Source organism: Schistocerca nitens, chromosome 11, assembly GCF_023898315.1.
Source record: "Schistocerca nitens isolate TAMUIC-IGC-003100 chromosome 11, iqSchNite1.1, whole genome shotgun sequence".
NCBI lineage: Eukaryota > Metazoa > Arthropoda > Insecta > Orthoptera > Acrididae > Schistocerca > Schistocerca nitens.
Genome location: NC_064624.1, coordinates 181,024,701 through 181,042,029, shown reverse-complemented (window position 1 = coordinate 181,042,029; position 17,329 = coordinate 181,024,701). Strand labels below are relative to the sequence as shown.

The window sequence follows — 17,329 nt, the reverse complement described above, 5'->3', positions numbered from 1 at the left end:
ATTTCAAAAAGTTATCTAGACTGAAATTGACTTAGATTTATTATTGATTTTATTATTTCTGCTGTACTGATTCTTGTAGTGAATGTAGTTTTCATGAGAGCTTTGCTAATAAATGTTAGACCTACTTGAAAATAACAGTATAGTTCACCATGCGGAATTCCTTGTGAGATAATCTGCATATTGAGATAAATAAACATACACCATTAGAAAGACCGACATTCCAAGTTTTCAGTAACATATTCCAATTTTCATAAAACTAATTAGCTGAGTCAGTGGTACTCACTTCATGTGGTTTAAACCTGTTTCGTCCGGTGTCAAGAGGAGGCGAACGCAAAAGGGTAGGGGTCGATTAATTGTCAGCATGTCAAATGTACAGCGTATGATGGTACCCCTTTCGGGAAATGGCAGTAGGGGACAGGAAAGGCCACCACTGAGTATATAACTGGGAGCCTCATTCAATATGTTGAAGAGGCTATTGCAGCAGCCATTTAGGGCTCAAATGGCTCTGAGCACTATGGGACTCAACTGCTGTGGTCATTAGTCCAGCCATTTAGGGAACAGGGTGCAACCAACAGCAGACTGTGGTGCACATTAGAACAAATTATGCCTGTCGTCTGGGCTCCGAGGTCGTACTTGGGCCGTTCCAGTGACTGGCAGAAAAGCGTCGCGCATGAAGTTTCAACAAAGCTCACAATTTGCAGCCGCAGGGGAGTGTCGTAGGACCGTTGCTATTCACAATATACATAAATGACCTTGTGGATAACATTGGAAGTTCACTGAGGCTTTTTGCGGATTATGCTGTGGTATATCGAGAGGTTGTAACAGTGGAAAATTGTACTGAAATGCAGGAGGATCTGCAACGAATTGACGCACGGTGCAGGGAATGTCAATTGAATCTCAATGTAGACAAGTGTAATGTGCTGGGAATACATAGAAAGAAAGATCCTTTATCATTTAGCTACAATATAGCAGGTCAGCTACTGGAAGCAAATAATTCCATAAATTATCTGGGAGTAGGCATTAGAAGTGGTTTAAAATGGAATGACCATATAAAATTAATCGTCGGTAAAGCAGATGCCAGACTGAGAGCCATTGGAAGAATCTTAAGGAAATGCAATCCGAAAACAAAGGAGGTAGGTTACAGTACGCTTGTTCGCCCACTGCTCGAATATTGCTCACCAGTGTAGGATCCGTACAAGATAGAGTTGATAGAAGAGATAGAGAAGATCCAATGGAGAGCAGCGCGCTTCGTTACAGGATCATTTAGTAATTGCGAGAGCGTTACGGAGATGATAGATAAACTCCAGTGGAAGACTCTGCAGGAGAGACGCTCAGTAGCTCGGTACGGGCTTTTGTTAAAGTTTCGAGAAAATACCTTCACCGAAGAGTCAAGCAGTATATTGCTCCCTCCTACATATATCTTGCGAAGAGACTGTGAGGATAAAATCAGAGAGATTAGAGTCTACACAGAGGCATACCGACAATCTTTCTTTCCATGAACAATACGAGACTGGAATAGAAGGGAGAACCGATACAGGTACTCAAAGTACCCTCCGCCACACACCGTCAGGTGGCTTACGGAGTATGGATGCAGATGTAGATTGACCCCAGAATTGACCATGGTCCTTTGGTTCTGAGTTGAGTGGTAGGACTGAACCAGAGGAAGGTTCTGCGACAAGCTAGGCTGTAACTTCCTAGACTTGCACCATAGGCTTGGGAACTGTAGGGTCACCCTAAATGAGTCAGGTCTGCACTACACATCAGAGGCTGCTACTCGGGTACCTGGCTGTCGCCAGATTAGATGACTTTTCATAATGATGGCTGTAGGAAACCCAGAAGTATCAGTGTAAGATTGGAAGAAATGCCTCCTACAGGTGAGAATGTTAAAATCCTAGTCGTTAACTGCCGAAGCATTCGCAACAAAGTGCCACATTTCGAAGCACTCCTGAAAAATAGTGAAGCTCACATAATACTACCAGTAGGTACTGAAAGCTGCTTGAAACCTGAAATTGATAGCAGTGAGATTTACGGAGAAAATTTAAGTGTGTATCGAAAACGTAGGCTAATGGGAAATGGAGTTGATGTACTTGTCACTGTAGAAAAGAAACTCAGATCCACTGAGATAGAAATTGAAGCTGCACGTGAGATAGTTTGGGCAAGACTCAGTATCAGGGATGGGCATAAAATGGTAATTGTATCCTTCTATCGCCCTCCCAGACTCAGCTCCTCAAGTGACCGAAAACTTTAGAAAAACCTCAGTTTGTTTTTACGTAAGTTTCCCAATCGTACTGTCATCATCAGTGGAGACTTTAACCATCCAACAATTAATTGGGAAAATTACAGTTTTGTTAGTGGTGGATGTGATAATATATCCTATGAAACTTCACTAAATGCCTTCTCTGATAACTGCCCAGAAGAGACCGTTAGGAACCACACTCATAATAGAAATGTACTGGATCTAATGGCAACAAATAGACCCAAAACTGGTATGAGCAACCATGATGCAGTTGTGGCAACAACGGTTACCAAAGTACAAAGGACAACTAAAACAAGTAGAAAGGTATATATGTTCAGTAAACTATATAAAATGTCATAGTGCCATATCTCAGTGAGGAACTTCAAACTTTCAGCACATGGCAGGAGCTTGTAGACAAACTCTGGCTCAAGTTTAAAAGAGTTGACTATGCACTGGACAGATATTACGCAGTAGAACAGTTCATAATGTGAGGGACCTGCTTTGGTATACAGTCACTGTAAAGAAACGGGGAGTACTGCATAATAGATGTAAGACAAAGTGTAGGACTATAGTTAGAGAGTGCTGAATGAAACACATTTAACTGTCAAGAGGGCAATGCACAAAGCCTCCAGTGACTATTATAGCGGAATATTGTCAAATGACCTTCCGCAAAATCCAAAGAAATTCTGGTCACGTGTAAAGACTGTTAGTGGCCCCCGAAAAGCTAGTGTCCGGTCCCAACCGAGAGAGACAAACTGAAATCGAGGATAGCAAAGCAAAAGCAGAAATGCTTAAATCTGTTTTCAAATGTTCCTTTACAAAGGAAAACCCAATTTAATCCTCGCACCACTGGAAAGACGAGTGAAATCAGTATTAGCATCTATGAAGTTGAGAAACAGCTAAAAATGTTAAAATTGAACTAAGCTCCACTGCCCAATGGAATCTCTATTAGAGTCTATATTGAATTTGTGGCTGAGTTTGCCTCTCCTGTATGTATAATCTATCATAGATCCCTGGAACAAACATTTGTATCCAGTATTTGGAAGAAAGCAAGGCAGCACCCATCTATGACACGGGTAGTGGAAGGGATCCACAAAACTATTGTCCAGTTTCTTTGATATAGATTGTTGTAGAACCTTAGAACATTTTCTGAAATTAAACTTAAAGAGGTATCTTGAAGAGAATGACCTCCTCCATGCCAACCAGCACAGATTCTGAAAAAATTGGTCGCAAAAAACCCAACTTGCTCTTTTCTCTCATGACATACTGACAGCTTTGGATGTATGTAGTCACATAGATACAATACTTCTTGATTTCTGAAAAGTATTTGATTTGGTATCACACCTAAATTTATTATCAAAAGTTCGATCATCTCGGATGTCAGGTGAAATCTGTGACTGAATTGAAGACCTTTTGGTAAGGGGAATACCTCATGTTACCTTGGGTGGACAGTCATTGTGAGATGTAAAAGTAACTTCTGTTGTGCCCCAAGGAACTGTGTTGGGACCGTTGCTGTTATGTTGTATATTAAATACCTTGTGGACAATATTAATAAAAACCTCAGACTTTTGCAGATGATGCAGTTATCTATAATGAAGTTCTGTCTGAAAGAAGCTGCATGAAAGTTCAATCAAATCTCGATAAGATTTCAAAGTGGTACCAAGACTTGCTTTAAATGTTCAGAAATATAAAACTGTGCACTTTTCGAAATGTAAAAAACATATTATCATGTGACTGTAATATCACTGAGTCACTGCTGGAATTGGCCAACTCGTACAGATATCTGGGTGTAAGACTTTGTAGGGATATGAAATGGAATGATTGAATAGGCTCTCTTGTGGCTGAAACAGATGAAAGACTTCAGTTTACTGGTAAAATATTCAGGAATTGCAATTAATCTACTAAGGAAATTGCTTGCAAACCTCTTGTACGAGCCATTCTAGAATATTTCTCAAGTGTGTGGGACCCGTACCAAACAGGACTAGCAGGGGGTATTGATTGTCTACAGAGAAGAGCAGCACAAATGGTCACAGGTTCGTTTGACCTTTGGGAGAGTGTCACAGAGATGCTGAAGAAACTGAACAGGCAGACTCTTTTAGACGTGAACTATAGAAAGGAAATATAATAACAGAGTTTGTAGAACTGGCTTTAAATTATGACTGCAAGAGCATACTACGAGATGCTCAAAAAGTCTCTCCACAGTGCCGTATGCTGCAGTGAATATGTTGTTGTTGTTGTGGTCTTCAGTCCTGAGACTGGTTTGATGCAGCTCTCCATGCTACTCTATCCTGTGCAAGCTTCTTCATCTCCCAGTACCTACTGCAACCTACATCCTTCTGAATCTGCTTAGTGTATTCATCTCTTGGTCTCCCTCTACGATTTTTACCCTCCACGCTGCCCTCCAATGCTAAATTTGTGATCCCTTGATGCCTCAGAACATGTCCTATCAACCGATCCCTTCTTCTAGTCAAGTTGTGCCACAAACTTCTCTTCTCCCCAATCCTATTCAATACCTCCTCATTAGTTACGTGATCTACCCACCTTATCTTCAGCATTCTTCTGTAGCACCACATTTCGAAAGCTTCTATTCTCTTCTTGTCCAAACTGGTTATCGTCCATGTTTCACTTCCATACATGGCTACACTCCATACAAATACTTTCAGAAACGACTTCCTGATACTTAAATCTATACTCGATGTTAACAAATTTCTCTTCTTCAGAAACGATTTCCTTGCCATTGCCAGTCTACATTTTATATCCTCTCTACTTCGACCATCATCAGTTATTTTACTCCCTAAATAGCAAAACTCCTTTACTACTTTAAGTGTCTCATTTGCTAATCTAATCCCCTCAGCATCACCGGATTTAATTTGACTACATTCCATTATCCTCGTTTTGCTTTTGTTGATGTTCATCTTATATCCTCCTTTCAAGACACTGTCCATTCCGTTCAACTGCTCTTCCAAGTCCTTTGCTGTCTCTGACAGAATTACAATGTCATCGGCGAACCTCAAAGTTTTTACTTCTTCTCCATGAATTTTAATACCTACTCCGAATTTTTCTTTTGTTTCCTTTACTGCTTGCTCAATATACAGATTGAATAACATCGGGGAGAGGCTACAACCCTGTCTCACTCCCTTCCCAACCACTGCTTCCCTTTCATGCCCCTCGACTCTTATAACTGCCATCTGGTTTCTGTACAAATTGTAAATGGCCTTTCGCTCCCTGTATTTTACCCCTGCCACCTTTAGAATTTGAAAGAGAGTATTCCACTCAACATTGTCAAAAGCTTTCTCTAAGTCTACAAATGCTAGAAACGTAGGTTTGCCTTTTCTTAATCTTTCTTCTAAGATAAGTCGTAAGGTTAGTATTGCCTCACGTGTTCCAACATTTCTACGGAATCCAAACTGATCTTCCCCGAGGTCCGCTTCTACTAGTTTTTCCATTCTTCTGTAAAGAATTTGCGTTAGTATTTTGCAGCTGTGACTTATTAAACTGATAGTTCGGTAATTTTCACATCTGTCAATTCCTGCTTTCTTTGGGATTGGAATTATTATATTCTTCTTGAAGTCTGTGGGTATTTCGCCTGTCTCATACATCTTGCTCACCAAATGGTAGAGTTTTGTCATGACTGGCTCTCCCAAGGCCGTCAGTAGTTCTAATGGAATGTTGTCTACTCCCGGGGCCTTGTTTCGACTCAGGTCTTTCAGTGCTCTGTCAAACTCTTCACGCAATATCGTATCTCCCATTTCATCTTCATCTATATCCTCTTCCTCTTCCATACCGAAATGAAACTCAGTGAAATACAAGTTATTAATTTACTGAATATTCATTTTTACTGAGATAAACAGAACAGCGGAATGTTGGGAGAGTCCACTTGAAGGGAAGTGACCCCGGCAGGCGAAGTATCATATGACATGTGCAGCTAACAGTCATATGGCACTGCAGAGAGACTTTTTGAACACCCCGTACAACCCCTATTTATTGCACACACAGGGATCATGAGGACAAGATTAGAATAATTAAAGCGCACACATAAGCATTCAATCAATCATTGCTGGAATTGGCCAACTCCTACAGATATCTGGGTGTAAGACTCTGTAGGGATATGAAATGGAATGGTTGAATAGGCTCTGTTTTGGCTAAAGCAGGTGATAGACTTCAGTTTTTTGGTAAAATATTCAGGAATTGTAATTAATCCACTAAGGAAATTGCTTGCAAATCTCTCCTGCACTCCATATGTGGAAGGGGAAGAAACCTCAATAACTGGTATATCTACATCTACATCTACATTTATACTCCGCAAGCCACCCAACGGTGTGTGGCGGAGGGCACTTTACTTGCCACTGTCATTACCTCCCTTTTCTGTTCTAGTCGAGTACAGTTCGCGGGAAGAACGACTGTCTGAAAGCCTCCGTGCGCGCTCAAATCTCTCTAATTTTACATTCGTGATCTCCTTGGGAGGTATAAGTTGGGGGAAGCAATATATTCGATACCTCATCCAGAAACGCACCCTCTCGAAACCTGGCAAGCAGGCTACACCGCAATGCGGAGCGCCTCTCTTGCAGAGTCTGCCACTCGAGTTTGCTAAACATCTCCGTAATGCTATCACGCTTACCAAATAACCCTGTGACGAAATGCGCCGCTCTTCTTTGGATCTTCTCTTATCTCCTCTGTCAACCCAACCTGGTACGGATCCCACACTGATGAGCAATACTCGAGTATAGGTCGAACGAGTGTTTTGTAAGCCACCTCCTTTGTTGATGGACTACATTTTCTAAGCACTCTCCCAATGAATCTCAACCTGGTACACGCCTAACCAACAATTAATTTTATATGATCATTCCACTTCATATCGTTCCGCACGCATACTCCCAGATATTTTACAGAAGTAACTGCTACCAGTGTTTGTTCCGCTATCATATAATCGTACAATAAAGGATCCTTCTTTCTATGTATTCGCAATACATTACATTTGTCTATGTTAAGGGACAGTTGCCACTCCCTGCACCAAGTGCCTATCCGCTGCAGATCTTCCTGCATTTCACTGCAATTTTCTAATGCTGCAACTTCTCTGTATACTACAGCATCATCCGTGAAAAGCCGCATGGAACTTCCGACACTATCTACTAGGGCCTAGGTCATTTATATATATTGTGTGGTACAATAGGATGTATCCCCTGCCATGCAGGATGTAGATTTAGAACTTAAAAAATAATTCACAATGAAGTTCCAGACCATCATAATTTTCCATTGCAGATTTTGCCTCTATGCTTGTTACATTCTGAACTTTGGCATCATTCTTCTTTTGTCACAATTTTCATGGAAAAGATGACAGTCTTCCCTAATTGATTAACTCACTGATTATGATTTTGCATAATTTATCATAATGTAAAATATTTTCCAAAATGACCATCTTGTAAATATGGTATTCACAACATGGATTCGTTAAGACTGTTCTTTTAAGTAAGTTAAACTTCTGCATTCTGCCTCAGGTGGGGCAGTCGGGCCTGATCAATCACTGTGTCATCCTTTGCCAAGTGTTGTCATTGGATGCAATATGGACAAGTGTGGGGACAGCACACTGTTCCCCGATCACTGTCAGATTTATTAACTGCTACCACTCACTCAAGTAACTCTCCAGTTGGCATTGTGAGGCTGAGTGCCCTCCCACCAAGGAAAAGCCCTGGCAGCAATGGGAACTGAACCAAAACCATCTGTGCAGTACTCAGCCCCTCTGACCATTCAGCTTATGGAGGCGGATAAGATGGTTCTATAAACTTTTCTCGTTTCCTAACCTGTAACATGTTACGTCCTTAGTATATAGTCCATTTGGATTAGCAAATATTAACCGAGCCATTTTTAAATTATTATTTAGTTTATGAAATAAAAATTTATTCATACGCCAGTCTTTAAATAGTCATACACCATCTAAAATTGTCAGTTACAGGTGCAGTAGCAAACAGGAAATGTCACTGCGCAACTGTTTGTAAAAGGTGTGGACTCCAGTATCGACATCTTAAATACTGGATTTGTGCAGTTATTGGTTCATCTGCTGATTCTTTCATTCATGTTATTTCACTGAAAACATCACAGTGTGCACCGTTCTTTTGATTATTTTATCACTGTCTCAAACCATTACTGTGTTCACTGATTATTGTGTCGGTTCACTGTGATGTTGTTACTAAGTTTATGTTTGAATTGAAGGTAATAACATTAGGTCTCTGACTGTAAAAAACGTCTGAATGTAAAACTGTGCCCGGCCATCACATCATTTACAGAGCTAATATAGGTGGAAAGAGCCACTTAACTGTAACGACTGCGTAGTGTAAAGCATCTGCATGATGCTAAAGAACAGTTTTCAGCTATTTCAACAAGCCATCAAATGATGAGACTCAGAGGGCCGAATGGGATGTGCAGATCATCTCCTTCAGGTGCTGTGACTTGTGCCATTACGTGTACTCACTTCATAGACTCAAACCAGTTTCCAATTTAATCTACTAGATCATTTTTATATATTGTAAATAGTAAAGGCTCTATAACACTTCCTTAGTGTACTTCCAAAAGTACTTTACATCTGTTGCTTTCACCTGGTTAAAAACATGTTGAGTTGTATCTGACAGGAAGCCCTGCATCCATCCGCAAACCTAGTTCGATGATCTTACTTTTTCAGAACCTGCACTGATATTCCATAAACTGCAGAGTCTTCTTGCTCTGGTCGATATGATGACTGGCGAGAGCTTAATAAATCGAACTACGTACCCTGAGCCTCATTTAAATTGAAACCTCCACCTATTTCATTATGTTTTCTGAGAAATTTGTGAAATCACAGCGAATACAATGGACATGTGGAGAGAATGGCAGAGGTTAGAATTCCAAACAAAATTATGGTAGGTGTGATCCATTCAGCTAGACAATAAAGGAGACCTAGAAGAAGATAGATTGACAACATAATAGTGGATTTCACCAGTATGGGAGTCCAGGGGTGGAAAATAGCAGCAAATAATCGAGAAGTATGGAGGAAGATTGTTGAAGAAGCTAAGGCTCACCGAGGGCTGTAGCGCTACTGAAGAAGAAGAAGTCACAACCTGACACCAGTGTTGGCAGAGGTTGCCTATTCGCGTCTTTCCAACACGTGACAAGAAAATGGTATCACAAGTATTCTGCCACTGGCAGCTATAAAGGCCGGCACACGGACTACACCAGCCACTTCTTTGCCGTTGTCTTAGGACACTCTTAGAGTGCAGTGCAAGCTGTTACTGATTTGTTTGACTGATGGGGCTGCTAAGTGCTATACCACTTACTGCACTCCCCTGACTTAAGCCCTCCTGAGTTGCGACTCGATTTCTAAACTGAAGGAAACACTTCACGGCATTTGCTTCAGAGTTGCTACAGAACTGTCAACACAACTGGCACTGCTAAGAGTATCCTACAACTTCCACATCACTGACAACAGATTATACACAATGCTGGTGACTACTTTGAAGGTCAGTAAAACTTTGGAACACGTATCTGTTTTGGACGAGCTGTAAATAAATAGTTATAAGGACCAATGTTTCTTTTCTCAGCTTTCATCACTGTTTTCCTCTATGGACTTAGACTATGTTAAGGGTAGACTTTTCTGCAAATGTGTTGCACTTAATCTGGGCGACATTCTCAGAAGCAGGATTACTTCCCTGCAAGTGTATATTCCTACTAAGCTCCTAGCAGTGTTACTACACACTAGAAACAGTCAGGCAACTTCTAGGTAACAGCGCTGTCAAGGTTCTGTACCTGTACCTAGTGAGTTGTTGTATTTTGTGCTTTTTGCTCTTGCTATTGAAGCAGATGTATTTTTGCTATCGATAAACTTGTCGAAACTTGATCAATGATTTCCCTGTGTCCCTGTGAGGGACACTTCACAGTCCACCACTCAATTTACTAAGAATTCACCAGCTATATCCACAAGAGCTGGAAAACATGAGAGAATGTTCGTTTCGTGGAACAGTGTGGGCTCTGAAAAACAAAAGTTCATCAAGTGGGTGTAGGGAATCTCTCTCATCTTCGAGGTGTGTTTTTTTAAGTAAGTACCAATTTGGCACACCGCGGCCCCAGCGCTGTGGTCGGCGTTCTGCGCATGCGCACTGGGTACCTACATCTGTTGTCTACGCACTGACGCCATTACAGTCTGATTCTTCCTTGTTTACATTGTGTACTGAGTGTTTAAGATGCCTCCGATAATCGTGAGTCCCGCTGACTGTGAAGTACGGGCTCTTATAAGATTCTTAGTGCTAAAGGCCTAAAAGCGAATGATATTCATGGTGAGATCTGTGCAGTTTACAGAGAAAACATTATGAGTGATGGAATGGTAAGAAAGTGGGTGAGAGCATTTAAAGATGGCCGCACAAATGTGCACGACGAACAACGGAGTGGGCGTCCTTCGGTCGTTAATCAAAGTTTGGTGCAGTAAGTGGACAATAAGGTGAGAGAAAACAGACGCTTTACGATTTCCTCCTTGCGGGATGACTTTCCTACTATTTTTCGTAGCGTTTTGTATGGCATTGTGACCGAGCGCTTGAATTACCGAAAATTGTGTGCACATTGCGTACCGGAAATGTTGACGGGTGTGCACAAAACCAAACGTTTAGACAGTGCACTGACTTTCCTTGAGCGGTACCACAACGACGGTGACGAAGCCAAATTGTTACGGGCGATGAAACGTGGGTGGCCTATGTCACACCAGAATCAAAGCAACAGTCCACGGAAGTTGAGCAAGGGCATCATTTTGCTGCAAGACAGTGCCCGTCCGCATGTGGTGAATCGGACCGAAGAGCTCATCACATCTTTTCGATTGGAAACTCTAGATCGTCCTCCGTACAGCCCCGATCTTGCGCCCAGTTACTATCATCTGTTCCTGCACTTGAAGGAACACCTGGGCGGTCAGCGTCTTCGAGACGATGACAAAGTCAAAACAGTGGTGATGCAGTGGTTAACAAGTCAGGTGGCAGACTTCTAAGAGGAGGGTATTCAAAAACTGGTACAACGTTATGACAAGTGCCTCAATATTGACGGAAATTATGTACAAAAGTAGATTAAGGTATAGGCTTTCATGTAAAAAAAAAATATTGAGATATCTTAGCACATCTTTTTTTAATTTCGAAACAGCCCTTACTTAAAAAACACGCCTCATATAAATAGCAGCATTAGGCTAACAACTATTGACAGTGAATACACATTAAGCACAGCTAGCAGCACTTGAAGAAGACTGCAGGGTCAGTCATCGAAATATTGTGCAGAACACTCAAATAAAACCCAGCTGTACACCCAGAACCACACCATTAATGAATGAATTCACTTACAGAATTCAACAATATTGAAATACTGTCTGTAGAACTGAATGGTTGTATTGTGTCGTCAATTTACAAACCCCCAGGAGCAGATTTCCAATTTTCACCTACAGACAACTACACCAATCAACAAGCTCACTTTATTGTTGGAGATTTCAATAGTCATAGCAGTGTTTGGGGTTATGTTGAGGACGACAGTAATGGTGAAGCAGTTTTGACTTGGGCTGATACCAACCATCTTAATCTTGTCCATGATAATAAACTCCCACCATCTTTTAACAGTGGGCGTTGGAAACGTGGGTATAACCCCGACTTAATTTTTGTTAGCGAGAACATAGCTCACCAATGCAGAAAAACTGTTCTAAATCCGATACCAAATACTCAACACCGCCCCATAGGCTGCCAAGTGTTTGCAGCCATTACTCCTAGAATCACATCATTCCGAAGGCGATACAATTTCAAGAAAGCAGACTGGCAGAAGTTTGCTGATCTCCTTGACTCAGAAGTTTCACGCATAGAACCCTCAGTTTCCAACTACGATGAGTTTGTAGAAGCCGTGAAAAGATGCTCAAGACTCTCAACTCCCAGAGGCTGTCGAGTTAACTACATACCTGGCTTGACAGAAGAATCCGTGAAGCATCTACACAACTATATCCAACTTTTCAATGATAATCCTTACAGCATTGAAACCTTAACTGCTGGCCAAAATTTATCCTCAGCCTTAGCCAAATCCAAAAAAGAACGATGGATAGAGTTACTCGAGAACCTTGATATGTCTAAAAGCAGTCAGAAAGCCTGGCAGTTGCTGCGACGCCTGAACAACGACCCTGTCCACAATCATGGCCATGCAAACATTGCACCAGATCAAATTGCTCATCATCTAGTTCAGAATGGAAGGGTCAATTGTTCTAAAGATAGAACAAAACTCAAAAGAGAACCTGAACGTGAAAACAACCATCTATCAAATGACTTCATCTTACAAGAACTCAGAACCGCAATTCAGAAATGCAAAAATGGTAAAGCGCCTGGTCTAGACGACCTAATGATTGAGCAAATTAAACATTTTGGTCCCATCACGGAAAGATGGCTTCTGCAATTCTATAATGGTTGTCTGAAGCGGAAACAGATCCCTGCCATCTGGAGGAAAACTAAAGTTATTCCCTTACTAAAACCTGGAAAGGGTGCAGCTGATCCCAAGAACTACCGACCGATTTCGCTCCTTTGCCATTTGTATAAAATCTATGAAAGAATGTTGCTAAATAGACTCACTCCCATTGTTGAAAAACAACTCATACCTCAACAAGCAGGTTTCCGACCTGGAAAGAATTGTACAGCACAAGTCCTTAATCTGACTGAACATATTGAAGAGGGATATGAAAAAGGATACATTTCCGGGGCTGTCTTCGTGGATCTCACAGCAGCATATGACACCATTCAACATCGACAATTATTGCACAAAGTCTACTACATCACTAGAGACATTAATTTCACCAGAACTGTGCAGACACTTTTGGAAAACCGGCGATTCTATGTGGAGTTCCAAGGAAGAAAGAGTAGATGGAGAAGTCAAAGGAATGGCTTGCCTCAGGGTAGTGTCCTTTCCCCCATATTGTTCAATATATTTACAAATGACCAGCCTCAACCTTCTCTTACAAAGAGTTTCATCTATGCAGATGATCTTGCCTTAGTCACACAAGCCAGAGATTTTGACACAGTAGAAAACCAGCTTACTGTTGCTCTCAAGGACCTATCTGAGTACTACAGAGTCAATAACTTAAGACCGAACCCTGCTAAAACTCAAGTTTGTGCCTTCCACCTACGCAATCGAGAGGCCTATAGAAAACTTACAGTGTTTTGGGAAGATCAAGAGCTTGAACATTGTTTCTACCCCAAATATCTGGGTGTCACCTTAGATCGAACGTTGACCTACAGAAAACACTGCACTAACACTAAGCAGAAAGTTGCTGCTCGTAACAACATCCTGCGGAAGCTCACTGGCAGCGTTTGGGGTGCAGATCCCAAACTACTAAGAACATCAGCCTTGGCCTTGTGTTATTCCGCAGCTGAATACGCATGTCCTGTATGGTACAAGTCATCTCATGCAAAGCAGGTTGATGTGGCCCTGAACGAAACCTGCAGGACAGTAACGGGATGCCTCAAAGCTACACCTATTGATAAACTCCATAAACTAGCAGGTATTGCTCCTCCAGACATAAGGCGTGAAGTCGCAGCCAAACTTGAGAGACATAAAGCAGATCATAACACCGATCACCTGCTACATGGATACCAGCCACCAATTAGTAGACTCAAATCTAGGAGGAGCTTCATGAGAACTACTACACCCCTCACCGGTCGGACTGGAGCAGCCAGACTATCTCAGTGGACAGCAAAATCTGACAGTAATGATTGGATGACTCCTTCTGAGACCCTTCCTCCTGGTGGAAATCAAGTCTGGACAGTGTGGAAGTCTCTAAATCGGCTCAGGAGTGGCGTCGGACGAACTAAGGACAATCTGTTTAAATGGGGCTTTATGAAGGAATCTTCCACCTTGTGTGACTGCGGAGAAGAACAGACAACCAAACATTTAATTAACTGTCCTAGATGTCCTGTATCATGTTCCACACAAGAGCTTGTTGATGTTTCAGACAATGCTGCTGCCGTTGCACAATTTTGGGCTAATACCGTTTAGTTTGTTCTTTTATGATTTGACCTGATTTGTTATATTGTGTATATTGTAAATATTGTTGTAATGTTTTTGACTCGAAATAAATAAATTAATGAATTGTGCTGGGAAAACCTGAGAGATCAAAACTGAAGTACTGACAATTGATGGTCTTTTATTAATCAAACATACACAATTTTGAAATAGTTTTATGCAGAATCAATTTCTTAATTAATTTTTCCAACAAATTTTTATCACGTGTACCTGCTACGAATCAGGAAGCTGAAATGTGCAGCTACAGTCATCATTGCAAATGAGAATGTTCACATTATTATTGTAAACAAATTTTGCTGAGTTTAACCCTCTAGCCTGATTTCCCCTCTCTCCTCATGCAGCTCGCTCAACTCGGAACGAGTGCCCTCGACCTTCGGAGGAACCCGCAGTGTCGTGTCGTGTGAGATCACGTCCGCTCCACAGCTCACGACAGCACACAGACAGGTCGGCGCTCGCACGCGGGCGCAGTCGCAGAAGCAGACAGATCGGCGTCCCTACCTGGTCTGCTGCGGCCGCGGCCCAGGATGCGCTGGATCTCGCCCGCCTCGCTGCCGGATTCGGACTCGGACTGCGGCCACCTGCCGGTGGGGGACGGGAATGCGGCGCGGTACTGCCAGCGGTCCGGGGACAGCTGCACCGGCTGCTGCGGCTGCGGCTTGCGGACGACCACTCCGTACACTGCGAGAGGAGGGAAACGATTCTAGTCGACTCTCTTGCCAGATGTACGGAGGGAGCCGTGTGGGACTCCCTGTACACCAAACTGAACACAAGTGAATGCACAACAGTGAACAAGAATTCTCTCTGATGTAAACATAGGCATGTGGTAATAAACTGCGTTCTTTCTCTTTATTATGGGACCTGCAGCATATGTTATGTCACAGTAGGACCTAATGCAGAGAATTAGGAGACACTATGCTGCTTGATATTTTATTTTTGCATATGAACTTATTTTGACTTTATTGCATTCGATTGCATGTATTTATATTTTACATAATATATAATTTATAAAGGGTTTTTTATAGTGGATGTTGTACTCACATCCTGATGTTGTAGACGGAAATGTGTGAACTTTGAGTAGACTATTACTGCTGTCAGTAGTTGTTGGATGCAATTCTTCTTCAGTACTGTTTTAAGATTGTTTGATGATTTGATGTTGCACATACATTATGTATTTTACTGTTTTGACAGTTGTAGTTTGACAGCTAGTTGTTTACTCAAACATATTTATGTTGTTTTGGATGATGTATCTATCGAACTGTTATTGATGTGTTTCTCTAATTTCTGGTGTTTTGGTTATTTGTTATCCGTTTAAGGGACCAGTTGGTAGGACATGTCTGAGGCATCAAGGGATCACTAATTTAGTACTGGAGGGCAGCGTGGAGGGTAAAAATCGTAGAGGGAGACCAAGAGATGAATACACTAAGCAGATTCAGAAGGATGTGGGTTGCAGTAGGTACTGGGAGATGAAGAAGCTTGCACACAATAGGGTAGCATGGAGAGGTGCATCAAACCAGTCTCAGGACTGAAGACCACCACCACTACAACAACAACAACAACAACAACAACAACATACAAAATTACAATAAAAGTTTTTAAAAACTGCATGTGATTGAAATCAGTTTTTTCATTAATACACTCTGGGGATAATCCTTAGTGTGCCTGTGCACTTCAAATTCCACCAAAATCTTCATAACTGGACCTTTTGGAATTTTATGTAGGATTTGTAGAGTGTTTTCAATGTTGTCAACTTTGTGTTTTTCATTTTTGAGGTGTGTAAAGAAGGTGGCTTGGTTGTTATTTGTTTCTCTCGTGTGTTCTCTGAATCTGATGACGAAATTTCTTCGTTTATACTATACAAAATTAACTGCAATAACTGCACTACTTTTTATATAGGACAGACGGGAAAAATTTTCATTGTCAGATTCATAGAACACATGAGAGAAACAAACAACAACCAATCCACCTATTTACACACCTCTAAAATGAAAGACACAAAGTTGACAACTTTGAAAATGCACTACAAATCCTGCACAAAATCGCAAAGATCCAGTCGTTAATATTTTAGAGGGACTTGAAATATACACAGACATACTAAGGATTATCTCCACAGTACACTAAATATACAAACCAATTTCGGTCACACACAGTTCTTAAAACTTTTATTGGAATTTTATGTGGGGATAATGAATAACCAAAATATCAGAGAATGGAAACACACAAATAACTGCTCAATAGATACATGACCCACAACAACATAAATATCTTTGTGCAAACAACTAGCTGTCAAACTTGAATTTCTGTGAGTGTCAGAATAATAACAAACATATTAAAACATAGGTGCAACATCAAATCATTGAACAACTTTAAAACGTTACTGAAAAAATATTACATCCAACAACTATGGACAGCAGTGAAAATGTACTCAAAGTTGGTATATGTCTGTGCACAACATCAGGACATGAGTACAACATCCAATGTAGCAAACCTTTATAAATCATATATTATGCTATACATAAATAAATGCAATTTTGTGCAGATGTACTGATTAAGGCAATAAATCCAAAATAAGCTTACACCAAACAATACCGGATCAAGCAGCATAATGTCTACCAATTCACTGTTTAAACTGCATTTTGTCTCGAGTGGTTCATATGAACTTGCATTCATTTGTGTCCCTCAAGTTTTCAGTCTTTTGGTGAACCATAAGAGGAAGTTCGTAACCACCTCATGTGGCACTAGCACAGGGCGTCACAACATATGTGCTCGCGGAGCAAGCTGTGAGCAGCAAGGCGCGAGCACGGGGCAGCGCGAGCACGCTACCCCCACTACCGGACCAGAGCGGAGAGTGGGGAGAGTCGCGTGGGGCACACAACAGCTGCCGCCAGTCAATGTAAATCCGCGGCCACCTGCAGGGATATCACTCACGAATTATTACTGTGACAAATGAAACAAATAAAGGAGAATGTACACGTGCCACATAATTTTATTAGCTTAGTGTATGCCTCTACCATCTGTAGACACTGAAACTAAAGAATTCCACGACAATCCTGT

General features: G+C 41.4%; 1 protein-coding gene across 1 annotated transcript in view; it reads right to left on the bottom strand.

The window, feature by feature from the left end:
• The window catches only part of LOC126212758 (serine/arginine repetitive matrix protein 2-like), a 629,880-nt gene that overhangs the window by 41,726 nt on the left and 570,825 nt on the right, over positions 1-17,329 (bottom strand). Inside the window, exon 25 of the mRNA XM_049940165.1 lies at positions 14,777-14,956. Coding sequence (XP_049796122.1) covers positions 14,777-14,956 — 180 coding nt within the window. The remainder of the gene's footprint in view (positions 1-14,776; positions 14,957-17,329) is intronic.